Source organism: Chanodichthys erythropterus, chromosome 20, assembly GCF_024489055.1.
Source record: "Chanodichthys erythropterus isolate Z2021 chromosome 20, ASM2448905v1, whole genome shotgun sequence".
Taxonomy (NCBI): domain Eukaryota; kingdom Metazoa; phylum Chordata; class Actinopteri; order Cypriniformes; family Xenocyprididae; genus Chanodichthys; species Chanodichthys erythropterus.
This window is the reverse complement of record NC_090240.1, coordinates 1,449,774-1,472,016: the sequence shown is the minus strand read 5'-3', so window position 1 is coordinate 1,472,016 and position 22,243 is coordinate 1,449,774. Positions and strand designations below refer to the sequence as shown.

The 22,243-nt window shown below is 36.2% G+C and overlaps 2 protein-coding genes and 1 long non-coding RNA gene across 9 annotated transcripts in view; 1 reads left to right on the top strand and 2 right to left on the bottom strand.

The window, feature by feature from the left end:
- The window catches only part of ptpdc1b (protein tyrosine phosphatase domain containing 1b), a 30,845-nt gene extending 23,010 nt beyond the window's left edge, over positions 1-7,835 (bottom strand). For 4 of the 5 annotated variants that reach the window (XM_067372407.1, XM_067372405.1, XM_067372408.1 and 1 more), the window contains exon 1: positions 6,825-7,835. The gene's annotated coding sequence lies outside the window, so the exon portion shown is untranslated. The remainder of the gene's footprint in view (positions 1-6,824) is intronic. The other variant, XM_067372406.1, reaches the window with a different exon arrangement.
- On the top strand, positions 7,046-9,373 carry LOC137009842 (uncharacterized). 2 transcript variants are annotated; one of them, XR_010892966.1, is made up of 4 exons: positions 7,046-7,180; positions 7,435-7,492; positions 7,829-7,928; positions 9,265-9,373. It is a non-coding gene; the product is annotated as an uncharacterized lncRNA (long non-coding RNA). The 2 variants fall into 2 exon arrangements; XR_010892965.1 differs by lacking the exon at positions 9,265-9,373 and having other exon boundaries at positions 7,829-9,253.
- Positions 9,344-17,598, bottom strand: adtrp1 (androgen dependent TFPI regulating protein 1). Of its 2 annotated transcripts, none has more exons than XR_010892964.1 (6): positions 17,137-17,598; positions 16,889-17,038; positions 15,725-15,826; positions 14,657-14,817; positions 12,423-12,545; positions 9,344-9,359 (listed from the first exon to the last, which is right to left on the bottom strand). XR_010892964.1 is itself a non-coding variant. In XM_067372416.1 (6 exons), the coding sequence occupies exons 1-6, from the start codon at positions 17,308-17,310 to the stop codon at positions 12,520-12,522; spliced, it is 729 nt and encodes a 242-aa protein (XP_067228517.1). In that variant the 5' UTR covers positions 17,311-17,595; the 3' UTR covers positions 11,466-12,519. The 2 variants fall into 2 exon arrangements, 1 of the variants encoding a protein (XP_067228517.1); XM_067372416.1 differs by lacking the exon at positions 9,344-9,359 and adding an exon at positions 14,928-15,043 and having other exon boundaries at positions 11,466-12,545; positions 17,137-17,595.
- Positions 17,599-22,243: the final 4,645 nt, after the last annotated feature.

Genomic DNA, 22,243 nt, shown 5'->3' with positions numbered 1-22,243 from the left:
ATCATCACAAAACATAAAAACAGTCGTGGATCATCAGGTAACCACACACAGTATTAAGATGCAAGGGTTCCCAAACTTTTGAATGGGGTTATTTTAATAAATTCAGCTATTTTTGTCTTGTGGACTATATGTAAACATCTTTTATGTAAAATATCTTACTCAGGACAGTACTAAACAAAAAATAACATGCATTTTTGTGTGATCTCTCTTGTTTTGTTAAAAATTTTCACATTTTCACAGATTCTGAAAGGGGATCCAAAAACTTTCGATCCCCACTGTATACATACATACTTAAATGGTTAGTTCACCCAAAAATCTGTCATTAATACTCTCTCATGCCGTTCCACACCCATAAGACTTTCATTTATCTTTAGAACACAGCATCCGTAAGAGGTTTGTTTTCTCGTGCATCAATCAGGTTTGGTTTTATAGAATTAGTCCACTTTTAAATAAACTTTTCCTTATAATTTACTCACCCCCATGTCATCCAGGATTTTGATGAAAACATTCCAGGATTTTTTCTCCTTATAGTGGACTTCAATGGCCTCCAAACGGTTGAAGGTCAAAATGACAATTTCATTGCAGCTTCAAAAGGGCTTTAAACGATACCAGATGAGGAATAAGAGTCTTATCTAGCAAAACAATCTGTCATCTGTCACTATTCTAATTACAGAAAAACTAAACTGGCGCCACGTTCGTTCCGTAAGTAGAATAGGGAAGGCGTAGGACATACAGTGTAAGCGTTTTGAAGAACACTGAAAGCGGAAGTACGTTCAAGACGATATTTTGTGTTTATAAAGCATACACAGTTGTATTTTTTTCGAAAATGACCAATCGTTTCACTAGATAAGACCCTTATTCCTCGTCTGGTATCATTTAAATCCCTTTGAAGCTGCATTGAAACTGTAATTTTGACCTTCAACTGTTTGGTGCCCATTGAAGTCCACAATATGGAGAATAATCCTAGAATGTTTTCATCAAAAACCTTAATTTTTTTCGACTGAAGAAAGAAAGGCATGAACATCTTGGATGAAACGCTTATACTGTATGTTTGTATGTTTGGAACGACATGGTGGTAAGTAATTAATTACAGAATTTGGGTAAACTAATCCTTTAAATCATTTAAAACATACCCCAAGGTCTCTTCCTGTTTTTTCCGTCCAGGATCCCGGGGCAATGAAGGCTGCAATGTGTCTGGCATTCCAAAGAAAACACAAAATACATCATGTGTAATTAAATGATCAGTTCTGCAGCCTGATAATGAGGCCCTTAAATGAACTTTAAGCCTGAGAACGAGGCCCTTATAAGAACTTGAAGCCTGAGAACGAGGCCCTTATATAACCTTGAAGCCTGAGAACGTGGCTCCTTTTTGAAATCATAACCAAATAACATGCCTGGAACAAGGCCAGTAAATTATATATCTTTAGTCTCAACCTAAATATGGTTCTGTAAGCCTCATCTCCAAAACCGTCAGGGCGGAGAGAATCAAGAAAAAGTATTTCCCTCTTAGCCACCAACATAACCTGCAATGGGTACTTTGTTAATATCTCTCCAACCCTACCTGTTAAATTTGAAAATATTACAGCTAGAAAGATTATAAAAAGAAACTCAACACAGAGCAGATAGTGGTCAGGTTCACCCTGCTGCCTGCTCCAAGCTGGAAATAGTACAACATCCTTGGACCTCACGTTTTCCTAACAGTATTTGGACAAAATAATATGCATGCATATACTTCTGTGCCTGTTTCGAATAGAGTTCTTTTTCAGTTGATGAGTATATGATAGCAAATGAGAACTTACAGGCAAACAATGCACTGGGTCCACAATTTTGTCTTTCCAGGTGGGAACAACATAGAGGTCCACAATGTGAACATTTTTTCCCTTAGGGAAAGAACATAAGTTATTAAACACGCATGCATCAAAATAAATACTTTTAAAAGAAGATATAATAGTATAAAGTACATGTCTTCGTGCAGCTTCTTCCACAATCTTGAGGCAAGCATTTCCAATCTGAAATTAATTGCAGAACGATTACATCCTGCGAACGCTGCCATGTGGAACATTATGCATTATCTGGGAATTTGTTTTTTTGTGCAGTAAATAAGACACTAAACATACGTACATTAGATTCCATGCACTGGTTTAAACCCAGGCTCCAGAAGTCTTCTCGTGTGAGGCAAATTTTGCCTTCCTTCACGATGAGTTCTTGTGATGGCCTGTTTTTGTCCAACACATACTTCAACTAAAAATAAAGAAAGTTTGACATGAACAAGTAATGGTTATCATTTAAATATGCAAAGTGTCACTAAATAGACAGAATGCTTACCAGTTCATCTTGAATAGGGCCCAAGTCCTTCTCCCACTTTGCACCGGAACAAGCATATGGATGCTCTATCTGCCTTTCAAATGTTGCAGTGGTGTAACCGTGGTCCTGGAGAAACTTTCTCTCAGTTGGTCCATCTAATGATAATTACATACAAATATCCTATATTTCTAAAATTTAACACTTTTTTGTAAATTGTTTCAATCAGAGTTTATCAAACACTCTTACTTTTTAATCGGTAGTATGTCCTCAATCTTGACACATTGACCCTCTGGACACTTGACCCTTTAACAATGGTAGCCACCCCTTTGGAAGAAATGCTGGCTACATTATACGGTCCTTGGTGCCGACTTTTAAATGTGTCTGTTCGTCGTTTCTTGGGGTCCCCTGAGATCAGAACGTCATCTCCGGCCTGAACGGAACATACCCTCACAAATTTGCGTTTGCGATTTTGGAATGATTTCTGCTGCTGTTTCTGTGCTCTCTCTATGTTGCCAAGAACCTACAAAAAAAAAGAAAAAAAAAAAAAAAAAGAACAGTACCATAAAATGAAAACTTATTGAAAACAAATACAGAATTCTCATCTCTTCTCTTGATGGGATTTTTTTTTTTAAACCAACATATCAATGGAGTCTCAGTCAGGCTAAGGCAGAATAAGGAACAAATTTTATTAATTACAATCACTGGGCCTCCATCATCAATTCTTTTCCTGGTGATGCTATCTACTGAAGCAAATAATGCTAAAGTGATAATGACACTCTCAGCATGCGCACACACAGTCCCAGAAACATTACATTTTCCACATCTCTAAAATATTATATTATATATATATATATATCAGTGTAACAGTGACATAAGAGTTTAGAGTTACATTTAAAGCAGAATCACAGCAAAGAACATGCATAGATCTAGGTCTAATTCCAATAGTTATACATAACTTAATTTACCTTTATATCAAATACAAACCGTTTCATTGAGAAGTTTCATCTTATTGACTCTGGTGTCAATGTCATCTTCTGGGTCAGCAACTTCAAAATCATCTCCCATGGGACAGGCATTCATGACCTCAGGCAGACGTGGGTGTCGATGGAAGAGGAGGAAGTAGGGACTGTATCTAGTGGAGTACTAATCACATAGGAAGATTCCCATTAACTATTAAATTTGTATTATCACGAAAACCTCCACCCTCAACATTACATAAATACATTAATTCAGTTATACCATTGACAACTAACCATACATATTACAGATATAATAAGTAAGCGTGTTAAGACAACCTGCTTTGCAGTGTTGATTCCATGTACCACAGCAGGAAGGTGGAGGTCCCAATCATTGTGGTTGTCATTCACATACTTCCTGAGAGTACGCTTGATATTCTGATTGGTTCTTTCATCCTGTACATATCAATGCATTTATAAAGTTGATAAATAACCATAAGACAACAAGAGATCTTACCGGACAGATATCCAAAGAGTTACCTGTCCGTTGGTCTGGGGATGGTAAGCACTGGAGACAGCATGTTTGATTTTCAGCATGCTGAAAATGCTGTTGTTTAGCTGCAGGGAGATCATCAGTTAAATTTGCACGAGTGGAGTAATTGTAGATAACAATATATGTTGAGACGAGTAAATGGGGAAAAAACATAATTAAACCTTTACAAAACCTCACCTTGTTAACAAACTCCTTCCCTTGGTCTGTAATGATTTTCCTAACCATGCCGAACAAGTACAACTTTGCGGTTATTATTGCAGACACCTCAGTTGCCGTCTTAGATTGCAAGGGTTCTGCAATCACCCACTTGGTGTACAGGTCTGTCATGGTAAGGACATACTTGTTGTTGCGTGCTGTTTCTGGCAGTGGTCCAATCAAATCCAAACCAAGCACCTCCCAAGCTTCGTTTACCTGCATGGCACAAAATTTACATCAGCCAAATGCTAGTAAAACTGTACACAAGCTTGTATGCTAAAACATTGTAAGCAGTACCTTAATGGAATGCAAGACTGGCACAACAGTCTTTATTGGGTCATTTAACTGGCAGCGGTGACAAGATCTGACCTAAAAAAGCAAAAGAACATTTTTGAACAAAATGTCTATAAAAACAGCCAGTTGACAAGTTGGTGATGACAATAGATATAACTTCTAAATCAAGGACGTATCTAACAATCAGAGGTGGTAAAAAAAAGAGACATTCTAAAGTATAGATGTATAACAAAAACTGGCAAAAGTAAAAGAAAAAGTAACATCTCTACTGTACATTACCCAGTCTTTCACATCCTGGATAATTGTAGACCAATAGTAGCCAGCAATAACCCTGTTTTGAGTGCCTCTGACACCACTGTGATTGCCAGTCCCAGGGTTATTGTGGCATTCTGTAAGAACAGACCTCTTCTCTTCCTCTGACAGGACAACTAGCCGCATGTATTGCCTACTGGGGCCGATGTAGAAGAGTCTGTCGTCTGTTTTAAGAAGAAAAAAGAAAATGTCAGAAAAAGTTATGTCTTTCTTCATTTGAACACAAAAGAAGATATTTTGAAGAATGTTGGTAATCATCAAATAGTTGACGGAAACCACTGACTTCCATCGTATTTGTTTTTTTGTTTTTTTCTACTATGGAATTCGATGACTACTGTCAACTGTTTGATTACCAACTATTCTTCATTGATTACCAACTATTCATCAAAATATATTGTTTTGTGTTCAACAGAAGAAAAAAACACATACAGGTTTGAAACAACATGAGGGGGAGTAAATGATGGCAGGAGTTTCATTTTTGGGTGAACTATCCCTTTAACAAAGCTTAGTATTTTATACAAAATTTGTAAATTAAGCACATGACCCAGGTTGTTCCAGACAGGCAGTTCTATTTTTCATTATAAAATCTCTTGGTACTCATACCCCTGGCTTCACAGATAAGGCTTAAGCTAGTCCCAGACTCAAATGCATATTGAGCTGTTTTAACTGAAAGTAACTTGCGCTAACTTATCCTAAAATATATGACTGCCATTGTTTTGTCTTAAAATGCACACCAGCAATTTTATTTATTTATTTATTTATTTATTTATTTATTTAAGGCACGTTTATAAAAGCTACTTAAATGCCATAATTGATTTTTGGCCTTATCCTGGCTTAATCCAAGCCGTGTCTATGAAATTAGGCCATACTTACCTTTGATAGTAAAATTCGTAGACGCCCGTTTCACCTTCCGACGCTCTGTGAAATTGTCAGGAATTTCTCCTTTTAAGAGAAATTCTTTAATATGTACATAAAACGCAAAAGAATCCATATTGCTATCATATGTCACTCTCCAGAACGTCTCTGTTGATCATATGCGCACACACACAGTACAAATCGTGACAGTGACGTCGTTGTCGTAAAAACGTTAGCGGTGACAGGAAGTAGCAGTAAATTCGCGCATGCGCAGAACAAATCGTGTTGCCGGTACGGATCGAGTAGTGACAGTGTGCACGGATCTGCACTTCGAATTCTAACCGGAAAAAGTACACCATCCGGGTATCTTTGGAATACTCATTTCAACATACTACGATTTGGGACATACTAATTCTTTTTTCGAATACTATTTTAGGACGCATAGTATGCGAATTGGGACGCAGCATTTCTCCCATTCAAAACAATACGAGTGACACGCCTTGTGTAATTCTATAGTCTTTGCTTTTAGTCAGGTGAATGAGTCAGGTTCCCTAAACGTACAGTCGAACTACAACAATGAACTAGAAAAACTTCAATTTGAACAGAAATTAAATCATGCACATAGCCTATAAAGTTTTTGTCTGTCCATATAAACTTCCCTCGTCCACTTCACGAAGTGGAACGCACTTCAAAATGGCGGCAGGGATTCCCCCGAGGGGAAGTGTTTAGGGAAGTTCGCGAGTGCGTGTCTAAAACCAAACTGGAACGCAGCCTAGTAAGACTTCACCAGAGTTTGAAAAATGCACTTTCAGCCATCTTTCTGTGATCGCGATGCGCGAGGCAACTCTGCTGATCAAAGATATATCATATCTTGATATATGCTCACTTCATTTTTATTTTTTCACCGTAACATAGCAGTTCTTATTGCCATTAAGAGTGTAACTTGTTTAGTTTAATCGCAATATGGAGGGGAATTAATCATGTTTACTATATTTTTTTAATGATTGCATTATAATAATTTCTTATATGAATGTGATCGCGTGTGTGGGCGTGTTTAAAGAATTTGGTTGCTGAAAATATTTTAATTGAACTGACTTTTTAAATCATTTGAAATGACTTAAGGTTAAATTTGCAGAACTAAATTCAAAGATCTGATCTTGTAACATTCAAAGACATTTACATTTAATCCATCTAATCACTATTATAACCACCAGTAATGTTCAACTTTGTGTTCATCCCACATCAGAAACAGAAGTACTTGAACTGCAGACAGAATAAACAAACTATAATTTTACCAACATAGACCTACTTCTTCATGCTATTAAAATAGTTATACTTATAATTCCATCACTTACCTTTGAGTGAATATCAGATTTGATCGTTAATTTCAGAGATGTTGTTTTTAAGAAGCTTCCAGCTCACCTGTTAAGTTTCACTTTCTCTGAAGTCTTTACACACGTGCAGTGATGTCATATAGCTCTGCCCATAATCAAAAATATGAATCAGTTCCTAATTAATCTCTGCTGAGTGCGTAACAGTGTAATAAATATATAGACAGACTATATGTGTAGTTTTGTTTAGTTCCTTAATGCCCACTGTATGACGAGTGCACACGTCACGATCCTGAAGCGCGAATCTCAGCCATTTAAATTTCAACGGTTTTTTTGCGGTCCGTCTGAGGAGATTCTGCCGATTTATCAAACTAAAATATGTGAGTATTGCTTTATTGCATTTTTTTTGTCATAACAATGTAAATAAATTTATGAAATTCTCGTCAACAGTTTATTCTCAGTGTAGCACAGAAGAAGACCATTTTTCAAATATGCTTACGATATCACCCCCTCTAGAAATACTGCTTATAATCTATTTTTCTTTTTGCATTTGAAAAGTGAGGTGTTCAATTACTGTTTGTGTTTGTAATATGTAATATTTTTGTGCTTATCTAGTTATGTATTCATTTTGTAGGACAGGTCAATGGAGATACAATGCAAGCTGTGTGGAATCAAAGACCCGTATTGATGAGGTGATGTTACAAGTTTTGCCATTAATTCAGCCAGCACACCCTGACAAGCTAAACACTGCCATCAACTATCCTTATACCTTTTTAATGCTTTGAATCTTTTCTATTTGCAAGTTATACATTCTCACATGTGCACTTACAAATCCCCATCTCATCAGTATATATTTATAATGATATTATATCATTATTTTCAAAGCAAAACGCATTCTGTGTGAACGCCCGCTCAATTTGCTTGAGTCTTGAGTTATTTATCTATATTTGTGTAATTGATAAAGTTATGTTTAACTCCCTGTAAAGTAGGAACAATAACATTTATAAAAATGTTCTCTATGTTTAAAGGCCAGTGTTAGTAAAAATGGTGTGGTCACTGGAATCCTGGTGTTTGTGGGAAATGTGAAGGATGTTCTCCCAGGATTCTACTGTTGTCCTGATGACTGAGGTAATTCATCTTAGGTGATGCAGTTGCGGTCAAAAGATTACTTACACCTTGCAGAATGAACTGCTTCATCAGGGAAGTACTAAATAAAAAGACAACATGCAAATTTTTATGATCCCTTTTATTGTTAAAATTATTTTGCAGATACTGCAAGGTGTTAGGGTGATTTGCCTACAGTGGTTCAGGCTGCAGGATGGCCGAATGACTACAGAAACGTTATCAGACAAGAAACTTATAGTTTTCTACCATCTTGCTATTACCACCCACTGCCGCTTATACCAACGACGGAAATAAGTGCAGTTATAATATCAAAATATGTGGGAGATCATTGCACATCAAAGTTAATACCTAATCAAAACTAGTTAGCACATAATTTATAATTGAAATCGTTTAATAATATTTGGTTTAGGACTGCACGATATTGGCAAAAAAAAAAAAATCTGCAATATATATTGCTATATGAAAAAAATTCACCAGATGACTTAAATAGCTCTATTTGGAAAGAAGTAATCATTCTAGGAGGATTGGGTTGACTTTGTAGGTGAGTGACTGCACATAGAAAATAATGAACAAATTATAAGCATAGATAAATATAGAACAAAGATACAAATTAAATAAATAGTGCTTTATATTTTTCAGCTAAGTCTAACAGTATTCAGTAGGGCTGGGTATTGACAATGTTCACGATTCGATTAGATTTCTATTCACAAGCTTGCAATTCGATTTCGATTCAATATCGATTATTTTGGATGTATATCAGATACAGTTAATGACAAATTTTCTTGAGGAAAAAAAATCTCTCAAATAATGCAATAAACTAGACGAGGGAGTCACTTGGTACTATATTACTATAATATTGAAGGTTAAAATTAACTTATTTACATACAAACACTTAAATTACAATAAATAGTTTTTTTTTATAATAAAGTTATAATACTAACTTTATAATTACATAATCATATTTCTACTCCAATTCGTTTTTCGAAATATAAACATTTAAATCATGGCTGTCATAAATAATTTATTCAAACATGCATTAAATACATAAATTAATTATAAATAAAATAAAAATTTAAAATAAAATTATAATGAATATGTAACGTGGTGCATATAATTAGCAGAATGCTCCTCTCTATAGCTGACTAATGAGTTTATGCTGAATATGATTTTCCTGAAGTAAATGTGACGTTATGTGACATTGTTTACAAGCTGTTTTATTGACGTCTTTCCACGGATGAAACACTGATCTGAGCGATTAAATGTGACATGTTATGGATCAGTTGTACTGTATCTTGTAACATACCTTCAGATGTTCATTCATATTTATTTCACCCTGTAGCTGGTATTAAAGTGGAGGAGATGATCGTTACGCAGTACACATCTTGGCTTCAATCACTATCAGCAACTCTTTGCCTTTAGGAATACCAAATGGGTCTAGGAGGGGGGTGGAAAAGGACATAAAATGTCTTTGTTCATTTTTGATTATTTCCAAAACTACAAGGTGTATATAAACTTTGGAGTATATCTCTATATCTATTGACTTCATTCAATTGAGCCAATTATAACTGACTCTGTTTACAAACAATTGTTTTCCTTCTGTTTATCTTTTTCCTCAAAGTATTTTTTATTTTTTTTACTTTCCTGCCTCTTTGGAATATGTCCATTTAAGCATACTGTGTAGAGATGGTGCGCAGCTTCATGGACATTTGAGGTTTTCTGCCGATGGAGAGCTTCTGGGACATTGACATAAACAGCACTTTTTCCTACAACATCAAAAAAGTTGGTGATAGACAATTTTGGTTTCTTGTTTTTGTGCCTTTGGAATTTGTCAAGTTTTTTGTTTTGTTTTGTTTTGTTTTTCTTTTCAAAATTACATTCACTGTAATGCTGGAGAAAGATTTTAGAAGAAACCTTTTGGTCCTGTTTAATGTTTGTGCTAGTAAAGGTTTCAGAGCTTATAAGTAACTAGGTTCGATAACACTTTACAATAAGGTCTCATTTGTTAACATCAATTAATATATTAGACAACATGATCTAACTATGTGCATTAACTTTTTACAGTATTTATTCATCTTTTGTTAACATTAGGTAATAAAAAATAGTTTTTTCAAGTTAGTTAATAAAATGTATAGTCATTGTTCATGTTAGTTTACAGTGCATTATCTATTAACACATGTAACTTTTGATTGTAATCATGCATAAGTAAATGTTAAAATGAATATTAACCAGGATTAATAAATGCTTTGAAGTATTTTTCATTAATAGTTCATGTTAACTAAAATAGTCAACTAATAAAAAGTTATTGTAAAGCGTTACCCAAAGTTTTGAATCTTTTTTCTTTACATTTTGTTTGTATACATTTTTGTTTGTATCTTATTTATCATCTTCTAGATCATACCGAATTATTTTATCTGAAAATGTAAAAATGCAGAAAGTGATGGGTAGGTTAAGCTTTAGGTACTTTGTATGTGAGGGAGAAAATGATAGTGCATATAAGCCTCTCTGTCCTCCAGACTCTTTCTATATGAGAGTTAAAGTGTTGCAGTTGTATAGTGTTTCTTGGGTTTTTCTTGTGCATCAACAAAAAGGTTTTTGTATATTTGTTTTAGAGATTTTGTCGATAAATGTAGAGGGTTTCAATTTGCATTTGTGTTGATTGCAATATTTTGAAATATACTAAATTGTAACTTCATTATTATATGTAACTACAAATACATTATTTACATTTGTTATTACATTAATTAAAAATGTATTAAATGATATAACAGTGTACATGTAAATTACATTGAAATATGGTAAGTGTACTTCCGAATGTACTGACAAGCAATTAATGTGAACTAAAATATACTTCAAAGTACATAAATTGTATTAAAGTCGCACTTAAGTAGTTTAAAAAAAATTCACTCAGAAATTCAACTTATTGCATTTAATATGAACTTAATCTGTGATATATTTAAAATTGATTACAAATAGAATGCACTTAAGCAGCTGAAAACATTACATTTAATTCACACTTAAGTGTATTAATAACTGATATTAAAATATATTTTATTTCACATTAATTGCTTGTCAGTACATTAGGCAGTGCACTTCAACTATATTTTAAACATACTAGACGTAATTATGAAGGTTATCATAAAGTTGTATTAAAGTACCACTTAAGTTGTTCAAAAAAAATCACTCTAAAGTTCAACTTATTGCATTTAATATGAACTTAATCTGTGATACATTTGAAATTAATTACAAATAGAATGCACTTAAGCGATGAAAACATTACATTTAATTCACACTTAAGTGTGTTCTTTTTAAGTATATTATTTGTGCAATAAGTACACTTTATAAAAGTATACTAAAGTGCACTTTTTTTTCACAATGGAAAACACACTAGATGTTTATTCTGTGCATTTTGAGCACTTTTTGTGTTAAATCATATTTATTTTGTCCATCAAAGGTGTACTTTCACTTTAATTGAGCGTTAGCAGCGCAGCAAAAATAGACCCAGCGCCGAAACGATCGCGGCACTGCTGCTTCTGCTATGCTCCTGCTACGCGCTGCCGCGCAGCCTCTGCGTGCGGTATGAATGCTTTCATCTGTTAACATGGACGCCGAAAAAATATGCGCTGCTTACGCTCTGCTGTGTTAGCAAGTTACTGAATTAGGTAGCTGCTTATTAATTAACATTTTCTGCATACATTTGGGCAGTTGATAGCATTAGCTAACTGCTGCAAGTGGCAACACAAACTTTTTGTTCTCGACTAAAGAAAAACCTAAGAACTTTTAAAAACAATAATTTTAAAAAGGACATCATCAAGATTTTCCAGGACATTTTTCATTTTCTCTAATTTTCCATGCGTTTTCCAGGACTGGAAAGTTTGTCATCAATTTTCCAGGAACCCTGCTGAAAGTATAACTGCAGAGCCATTTCTCTGGATGAGAATGAAATGTACCTTACAGTGAGGAGACAGCTTGGGTGTACTTATTTCCAATAAAGTCCATCATCAAACTCTTGGTAAAGCCGGAAAATCACATTAAGGGCTTCACTGGTGGTGAGATAACCCGAGTTCACGCAGGTTGAAGTGGGTCATTTAAGAAGCCCTCAAACTCAGCTCATGGTTATCATCAAGTTCATTCAATGGATAAAAAGCCTTTTAATGCTTTCATTAGATGATATTGCACAGTTTGACATTAACTGCCATAAACTACAAAGAAATTAAATTTAATATTATCAGGAAAATTGGTTACCAGCTCCTGCTTTTTAAAAAATAACTATTGAATCTGAAAGGGAAAAGTGCTCAGTACTAACTATCCCTTAACCACTGAACAACACAGCATTCTGGGATATTACAGTGTCTTGAATTCTAAAATAAGGAAAATTATATTTAAAAAAAAAAAAAAAAAATACAGCATTTTATTTTGTAAGTGCAACTGATTTTCATTAGCATTAAAATTAGGTCAAAAGAAAAAAATAACACTGAAAACGTATTAGTGTGTACATGCCTTTTGTACAGTATGTTGACATTTATGTGTCCTAGTTTCTTTCTGTATGTATGCTGGTATTGAGATCTGTATAGTTCATGTGGATTCCAGTAGACATTTACTTCTTTTTCTTCTTCTGATTACCTTATAGAGAAAAAAAATAAAGTCAGTATGGATCATAAGAACATACGAGTCATCCACACTCTGATGACAAAAAAATATAGAGCTAGCTGAATATTCAGGTTAAAGGTATAGTTCACCCCAAAAATGAAAATTTCCTGATTATTTACTTACCCCAGGCCATCCAAGATTTACACAACTTACTTTCTTTAGCCAAAAAGAAAATAAGGTTTTTGAGGAAAACACTTCAGGATTTTTCTAATGCAAGTGAATGGGGATCACCAGAGTCTTATTTTAATGGTTCAAAATCTATATTTCAAATGTTCTCCTTGGCCCAGATCTGGGATGCGTGTCCACGAGACAGTTGAGTCCACCACCTCGAACGTGACCTTCCCAACATGCATACAGTACGTCATAAGGCAAGACCCGCCACATTGTTTATGTGGAGGAACAGAACTGTCCAAAAGTTGAATAGTCGTTGCTGTATATTAATATTTGTGTCAGTTTATTGTTTAAGCCTCTTGGCATGATCACTTGCATTTTTTTCCTGATAACAGCAGAAAGAACTTAAAATACTCCAGCATTTTTGGTTGTAAAGATAAGAGTGAGACATCATTTGAAATTGTAAAGGGTCTACTTTTATCTGCATACTCACAATAACAAAATGTTGTGCTTTTGTAAAATAAAAAAAAACAAATAGGATGTGCTTTAAATGCGTCTCTTGTAAACTATCTGGAGCGCGTCACAAAAATGAACCGAAACTCAATGTATAATTGACACGCAGACATAAGAATATGTCTATAGAAAGCTTGAAGTGTCTACCTTTAAATGAAGTCATATCTAAAACAAATATTCTCTGATGAAATAATCTGTATGAAACCAACGAGAAGTAATTTCTTCCCCGTCTGACCTCATTAGTTTTAATGTGGTCACACCCATGTGCAGCGCAGGCTATTCATACGGTAGTCACCCTTCATCAGCTGGAGTCATTTGGAGCCCTTTAAAGCTCCTTTTGGACCGTCAAAAATGAACTACGTTGATCCCCGTTTACTTGCATTATATGGATATAAATCCTGGAATTTTTTCCTCTAAAATCTTAATTTCTCTTCGGCTGAAGAAAGAAATTCATGTACATATTGGATAGCCTGGGGGAGAGTAAATAATCCGGAAATTTTCATTTTTTGGGTGAATAATTCCTTTAAGCACAGCAGTAAGTTTTAAAACGGTTCCAGTTATTGTTAAAGTCCTCCTGTAGTCAATAATTTCATCCCTTAAAACTCATCTTTGATAACCAAAATTACATATTTAAATGTTTTATCCTGTGAAAAAAATCCCAATGCCTTAAAATAACTAGAATGTAACTCTACACCCTTGCCTCATATACACAGATCTATGAATATGATAATTAGCCCCGCTTCCACTCACTCGCATGAGCTCAGACGAGAACCAGTCGGTCAACCTACTGAGGTAAACGCTGCACAATGTTACCGCTTTTTACAATGTCGGACACATAACAGTAATTAATATGATTAGCGTTTTGCTTGGCTATATTATTAAACAGCTAATAATGTGTTGCTACTGTTACATAAACCATGTTCACATTCACGAGTGAGGCAGCTGTCTTCTAACAATCAGTATCCTTAGAAACGCTTTAAACAACTCAGAACTTCAGTGGAAAAACGCATATTGTTCATCATAACATTTTAATATGCATAATACACCCGTATATTGCAAAATCTTACCCGATTTTTCATATCAACAGAAAAATATACCAGCATAACCTTCTTTTGAGACGCCCTTGCGCGGTCAGTTAATGATATGCTAAAGCCCACGAGCAAGTTTGATGTGATTGGTTACAAGGTAGTTTGTGACGTCACAAACCCATGGTTTGAAATCGCTGGTGTTTGAGACTGCTTTGGTTTACTGCAGTTTTAAAAGAGAAAATAGTCTGCAATGGTGTTGACTTATGAATTTGCACATGGTTTGTCTTAAAAGCATGTTAAAAACACCAGGTAGACATATGAACAACATTAAAAACTTGATTTTCACCACAGGGGGACTTTAAATCTCATAGCTTTTTAAAAGACAGCTCAATCTAATGGCCTTTGGTCAGTTTTTCCAGTGTGGTTTCTAACCTGTGGTGCTCCACATCATGAGGTTGAGCTTCTCTCCTAACAGGTAAAGAGGAGCCATGGTGAGGGACGCACCACCCAGGAAAAGACACAATCCCACGGGACTTAAATGAGCCATGATAGGGTACACCCACATCCCTGAAGCTTGGTGCACCCACAACACCCTTATGAGTGACAAAAGCATAAAAAGACATGAATGGTTGTAATAAGAAACATAAAAATTACAATTACTTTGATTAGATCCATGTGAGCAAAGCAAGCAGAACGAGATTACCATGACAAATACAGGACAGAAAATAAAGCCAGAGCGGAAATCCCTTTTGTGCGACTGGGATATTTTTGATTCTGCAGGAACATCTGAACCAGCAGCAAAGGCATGATCACTGTGTGCTGGAGGAAAACACAAATCATCCGTGAACATCATGCAGCACGTGTCTGCTGAAAACCAATTCTGAAAAATTGCATATGCTATACTGCATTAAATGAGATGTAAACGAAAGGGTTAGTTCACCCAAAAATGAAAATTCTGTTATTAATTACTCATTAATTACTCACCTTCATGTCGTTCCAAAGCTGCAAGACTTTCGTTCATCTTCTGAACACAAATTAAGATATTTTTGATGAAATCTCAGAGCTTTCTGAGCGGTTTAGTCCAAATTTTCTGAAAAGACTTGAAAACTTTATATGATGTATGATATATGAATTTAGGCTTTTATTCATATGTAATGTTCAAATGATTGAGTCTCTTCAGAAAATTTGGACTAAACTGCTCAATTCATATGGATTATTTTACAATCTCTTTATGAACTTTTTGAGGCACCAAAGCGTTCAGTTACGTAGCCGTCTATGGAGGGACAGAAAGCTCTCAGATTTCATCAAAAAGATATTCATTTTTGTTCCGAAGATGAACGAAAGTCTTACAGGTTTGGAACGACATGAGGGAGAGTAATTAAAGACAGAATTTTCATTTTTGGGTGAACTAACCATTAAGGGTGTATATTCAGTGTGCACATATCCCTAATCAAAGTCAATTAATACTGCGCAATATATATAGTTAAATAATGCTCTCACCATTGCATGATTCAGCCAGATAGGAATGATCTCATCTAAAAATTTGGGATACACCAGCTCTCGGTTGTAAGTGTAGAGAGTCCAGAAAGAAGCAAACACAAACTGCAAAGCAAGAAGATCAATAAATTCAAAGTTCACATTAGCAGTTGACCAATAACTATTATTATTATTTTTTTTTTAAATGGATGTTGATAATACCAATATCTAAGCAGCATTATTCAATATAAATGATACAAATGAGATAAAATTATTGACATTTATTTTTACACCAATATTCACTTTAAAAAATAAAAAAAGACAATATACATTGAATCATATTGTCCTGCTTGGCAGGCATGCACACTTCACACTATACTAAACTATTTTACACAACAATTTTCTACTTTCTAATTTTTCAACAATTTTTGCAATTTTCTTCTATTACTAATGTTATTTTGAGAGCTCATATTGAGGCTTTTATTGAGACGGCATGAAATATTTGTACTATGCATGAAATACTGTTTTAAAAATACATTCCATTGGACTATTGGTGAAAAATCTGAAATGGTAGCCAGTGGCACCATCTAATATACACTCTCCAATACATCCAAATAAATTTGAACCAATAAAAAAAGTCTGTTTCTATAGTATGCGAATGCCTGACAAATAACACTTTCAAAATGACAAAAACAACCTAAAACAGGGAAATACTATACATTCTTTAAAAAAAAAGTTTTAAAATTCAGTAAATGTTTTTTTTTTTTTTTAAATCATTATTATTTTAATATTAACTATATGTACTTGGTCTTTCCAAAAATACAGGGACATCATTTGAACATCTAGTCATACTCAAATGTCACTGCATTATTTAACAATTGAATAAATTAACCAAAAATGAAAAATAATAACATTTATTTACTCAAAGAAATAGCCTGGATACTCTCTTCCACATAATTGAAATGAAAAAGAACTGATACTTTCATTGAATTTTTAGTGATAACGACTACAGCTGCAGTATGACTAACATCAAATACTTGACAACCCCAGATTTTTTTTTTTTTTTTTAAGTTATCCTGAAAAGAGAGGTATGCTTAAAAAATAATCTTCTGTGGAATAAAGTCTATCATAAAGGTTTGATACAACATGACGGTGGGAGCATCTTAAAGGAACTTTGGTACTACTCACAGTCCCGACAGGAAACGCTAGAACAGTGAAGTAAAAGTCTCTGGCTTTAGTGAGTGTCAGAGGAGTCCCGCTCCGAGTCTGTTTCACCGGCACTACGATGTGTATTACATCCACTAACACACACAATCCAAAAAACACCACCTGCATTACCTACCACAAACAAAAACAAAAAAATACAGATGTGACATGAACACGCGGTCATAGCTGACAGCAGTGACATTGACGGATTCAGTGAGAACTGTTCCTACCAGATTAATAAACGTCAAATATTTCCAGCGCCCTCCGTATGACCGCACACCAGGGTGTCTGTCTGAGGTTTGCAGAGAGCAGTTGCTCCAGATAGTGAATAAATACCAGCTAAAAATAAGCAGGTGAACCAGCAGGGACACCTTTGGTCCTATTCTTGTGGCGGTGGTAGCCATGGTCTCCTTCTTTGGATTTTAACGGTAGCGTGCATCCTGAAATTTGCACTACTGCCATCTTCTGGAGTTAAAGGATTAGTTCACTTTCAAAATAATATTTCCTGATAATTTACTCACCCCCATGTCATCCAAGATGTTAATGTCTTTCTTTCCTCAGTCGAAAAGAAATTAAGGATTTTGATGAAAACATTCCAGGATTTTTCTCCATATAGTGGACTTCAATGGAGCCCAAACGGTTGAAAGTCATAATTACAGTTTCATTGCAGCATCAAAACGTTCTACACAATCCCAGACGAGGAATAAGGATCTTATCCTTAGAAACTATCACTCATTTTCTAAAAAAAAAAAAAAAAAGAAAAAAAAAAAGATATGTTTTAACAATAAATGCTCATCTTAAACTAGCTCTTTTCTTCTTCTCTATTTGAATTTCAGCAGTGTAGACACTTCTAAGTGTGTTACTGCCCTCCACAGGTCAAAGTTTGAACTAATTGTTATATACATGCAGTAGCATATTGTATATGACAATTAAGTTCAATCTTTGACCTCTGGAGGGCAGTAATACACTTAGTGTCTACACTGCTAGAATTCTCCTCTGGCCAACAGCGAACAGTGATCTATTATGATTCAGGCAGCTATCATAAGTCTGATGGGATGGCAACAGTTAAAGTATTTATTCCAGTTCCATCCAGTTGAGGATCGTATTCATCACACCAGTATGGACAGTCTGTTGAGGAACTCTGCCACTGGCTTTCGTGTCGATGAGGCCTTCACAGTGGATGATCTAGTTGACTTTATCTTTGTTGACTTCAGGGCTGCGTTGTGGTCGTGTCAAGGTGCAGGTCCTCAATCTCACATGGATACGGCCCGATTTTCGAACCGAGCTTCAGGAGTACCGGCACTTTTATTTTTCCACTTCAAGCTGGTAATGTGTATAGTAGTTTATTGTTGCAAGTTTTTTTTTTTTTCAGAACCAACATAAAAGGACCAATGGTTTTTATTCCCATATTTTTCTGCTGTTGCTCTGTCTAATGTCACACCTCATAAATATGAATGTAGGATTGATTCATACACCTTCGGTCAGCAAGTTCTTCCTAACAAGTTCTGACTACCTTCCATGATTGATTACCTTCTTTGATTCTAACAGACTGCAGCCAATGGTTCATTTGGTATTGCTGCTGTCCTTAATCGGAACCATAATCATATAATAGCTTTTTCACTAGTTTAGTCTGTCCTTGAAGCAAATACAACCACTGTGTCCAGTTCAATTATGGCTAAACCAACCACAACACACTTTGCACATTTTCCACACACACAGCCACACACCTCCTCTCTTCATTCTCTCCCCTCACTGAGACAGAAGTATCCAAACTTCTCCTCTCCAATCATCCTACTACCTGCCCTCTAGATCCCATCCCCACACACCTTCTACAAGCCATCGCTCCCACACTTTTACCAGCACTGACACACATCATCAACGCATCTCTCCACACTGGCACTTTCCCTAACACATTCAAACAGGCTCGGGTAACCCCACTGCTTAAGAAACCCACATTAAACATGTCTCTTGTAGACAGCTACAGACCTGTTTCTCTCCTACCATTCATAGGAAAAACACTTGAACGAGTTGTTTTCAACCAGGTGTCATCTTTCCTCTCACACAGCAACCAATTGGATGTCAATCAATCTGGTTTCAAGAGTGGCCACTCGACTGAGACTGCACTGCTGTCGGTCACTGAATCCCTGCGGATTGCAAAGGCATTTGATTCCAAATCATCAGTTCTCATTCTGCTCGATCTATCAGCTGCCTTTGACATGGTGAATCATCAGATCCTCCTGTCCACCCTCTCATCACTGGGCATCACAGGTACTCCACTTCTCTGGTTTGAATCCTATCTCACAGGAAGGTCTTTCAGGGTTGCCTGGAGAGGGGAGGTATCCAAAGCTCATCAGCTGACCACGGGTGTTCCTCAGGGTTCAGTTATTGGACCCCTCCTCTTCTCCATTTACACTACATCACTTGTTCCCATCATTCAGGCACATGGTTTCTCCTACCATTGCTATGCTGATGACACACAACTCTTCCTTTCATTCCAACCAGATGATCCCACAGTGGCTGCACGAATCTCAAGCTGTCTGGCGGACATCTCGGCATGGATGAAAGAACATCATCTACAGCTCAACCTGGCTAAGACTGAGCTTCTCGTGTTCCCTGCCAATCCGACTCTAAATCACGATTTCAGCATCCAGCTAGAGACATCCTCAATTACCCCATCAAATTCGGCCAGAAATCTTGGAGTAATCCTTGATGATCAACTGACCTTCAAAGACCACATTGCAATGACAGCTCGGTCATGCAGATTTGCACTATACAACATCAGGAAAATCAGGCCCTTTCTAACAGAACATGCAACACAACTTCTGGTCCAGGCTCTGGTCATTTCTAGGCTTGATTACTGCAATGCACTTCTGGCTGGACTGCCATCATGCACAATCAAGCCTCTACAAATGATTCAGAACGCAGCAGCACGTCTCGTCTTCAACGAGCCCAAAAGAGCCCATGTCACGCCTCTCTTCATCTCTCTTCACTGGCTACCACTTGCTGCTCGCATCAAATTCAAGGTGTAGACGCGTGCTGATCCTCTTCCACAGGCTCAGCACCCTCCTACTTCCACTCACTCTTACGAGTCTACACTCCTACCAGAAACCTGCGCTCATTAAAGGAGCGAAGGCTTGTGGTACCATCACAGAGAGGCACGAAATCACTTTCCAGAACATTCTCATTCACTGTCCCTTGCTGGTGGAATGATCTTCCTGCCTTCATCCGGAATGCGGAATCCCTGGCAATATTCAAAAGACAGCTGAAAACCCATCTCTTTCGTGAGCACTTAACCTCATCTTAAAAAAAAAAAAAAAAAAAAAAAACAACTTCTTATTCCTATCCTTTCACTTCCTCTAATCCCTCTCTATTGTAGCTTAGGATAATCTGAGCACTGCGTATAACTTGTATTATGAGCACTTCTTGTCTATTTGCCTCGTCATGACAACTTGCTTGTTGTATTTCCTCATTTGTAAGTCGCTTTGGATAAAAGCGTCTGCCAAATGAATAAATGTAAATGTTCTTCTCTCATTGTGACATACGTGAGAAAAACGACCGGATGAGAAATTTTTTTGAGAGTGGGCAAGTTTGTAGTCAGTTGTGGATTTAAACTTTATTAGCTAATGTACATTATCAGAGAAGAGATAGTGAGTCACAGACTAATACAATATAGTTAAGAAAGAAGAATGTGTATGTGTGGAGAACAGTCTGCTTAAAAGTATTTAAACATTTGGTATCAATATTTATTTGAAGATTAAAGGGTTAATTCACCCAAAAATGAAATTTTTGTTATTAAGTACTCACCCTTGTGTCATTCCAAAACTGTAAGACCTTCGTTCATCTTTGGAACAAAATTAAGATATTTTTGATGAAATCTGAGAACACTCTAACCCCTCCATGGACAGCAAATGAATTATCACTTTCAAGGCCCAGAAAGGTAGTAAAGACATCGTTAAAATAGTCCATGTGACTACAGTGGTTCAACCTTAATGTTATAAAGCAACGAGAATACCGGTTCATTATTGGCCAGCTCCTGCGCTACACACGGTCGTGGTGCTCACGTGTACAGCGTCGACCAATACTGAGCCGGCATTCTGATGTAGAACCTGGAAGTGCTGCACTGTGTTTATTACGTCAACAGAGTAGGAGACTGACAGGGAAGAGAAGAAATTGTTGAAAAAAGTTGTTTATTTTTGTTTTGTTTTTGCACACAAAAAGTATTCTCATTGCTGACATGAACTAGTTAAACAACTACCTTTCTGGGCCTTGAAAGGAGCAATGACGTTGCTGCCTATGTGTGGTTCAGAAACCTCTTGGATTTCATCAAAAATATTTTAATTTGTGTTCCGAAAATGAACGAAGGTCTTACAGGTTTGGAACAACATGAGGGCAATTAATTACATTATTAATGATGTTATTAATGACAGAAATTTTCATTTTTGGGTGAACCGTTTAAAGGTTCAGTAGGAGATTTCTGAGAAACGCTGTTGAAAGTGGATCGGACCGAGCAGCACAACACACTTGTAGCCAATCAGCAGTAGGGGTGTGTCCACTCATGATGTGAGAGAGTGAGCAAGAGGGAGAATGGAAAGACTGTAGAAAGAGAGATGGCTGCTAGACATTACAAAAGAGAATATCACTGGAAAAATAAGGTTTCTAATAAAGGCAAGAGCTTTAGAACCTGCGTTAATATTAGAAAAGCTTCCCAGCATTGGAGAGACCCAAGCGGGAAGGCCTTAAAACAGATGCTGAGGTTGTGTTGTTTCTGTTTCATATGTGAGTAACAGTGGTTTTGCTGTTTCACAGAACCAAAGATATGCTGTTGTTGTAGTGATAGGTATAGTAACAGGACAGTTGAGTGTCATTGTTTGACCAACTCCAACCAACTCCTGCTTGTACAAAATCTAGTGTACTGTATGTTCATTTTTTTGTTTTTCCTTGACTTGAACAGCATTGCATGTTTGTGCATTTTGTGAGCGGAGCAATAAAGGGAAGGGTGTGTTTGTTTGGTTTGATTTCAAATATTAACAGTGTTTCTAAGAAATCGCTCACTGCAACTTTAACCAAATGTTCACACTTATTTCTGCACAATGAGTGTCTTACGACACTCACGTTACTGACAGAATCATAACTGCATAGCCAGTCGAAGCTTGCAATGCACAAGCATCCTATGTGGGTCTCACACATCGTGCCCATTGGTCCCCCAAAAAGAAGGATGCAGAGGTGAAAGTGTTAGCAGATACATTTGAGTCTGATAGGCAGGTAAAAAAGCAGATTATCCTTCATTCAGAATTATGTGAAACAACAATTTGAGAAACCAGCGGCAACAATTTGACA

Bases quoted from the DNA above. Each gene is read 5' to 3' on its own strand.
- adtrp1 (XM_067372416.1), bottom strand. From the start codon at position 17,310: ATGGCTACCACCGCCACAAGAATAGGACCAAAGGTGTCCCTGCTGGTT. The intron at 17,039-17,136 runs GTAGGAACAGTT...TGTTTGTGGTAG, and splicing joins ATTTGACGTTTATTAATCTG to GTAATGCAGGTGGTGTTTTT. The intron at 12,546-14,656 runs GTTAGAAACCAC...TTTCTCTATAAG, and splicing joins CATGATGTGGAGCACCACAG to GTAATCAGAAGAAGAAAAAG.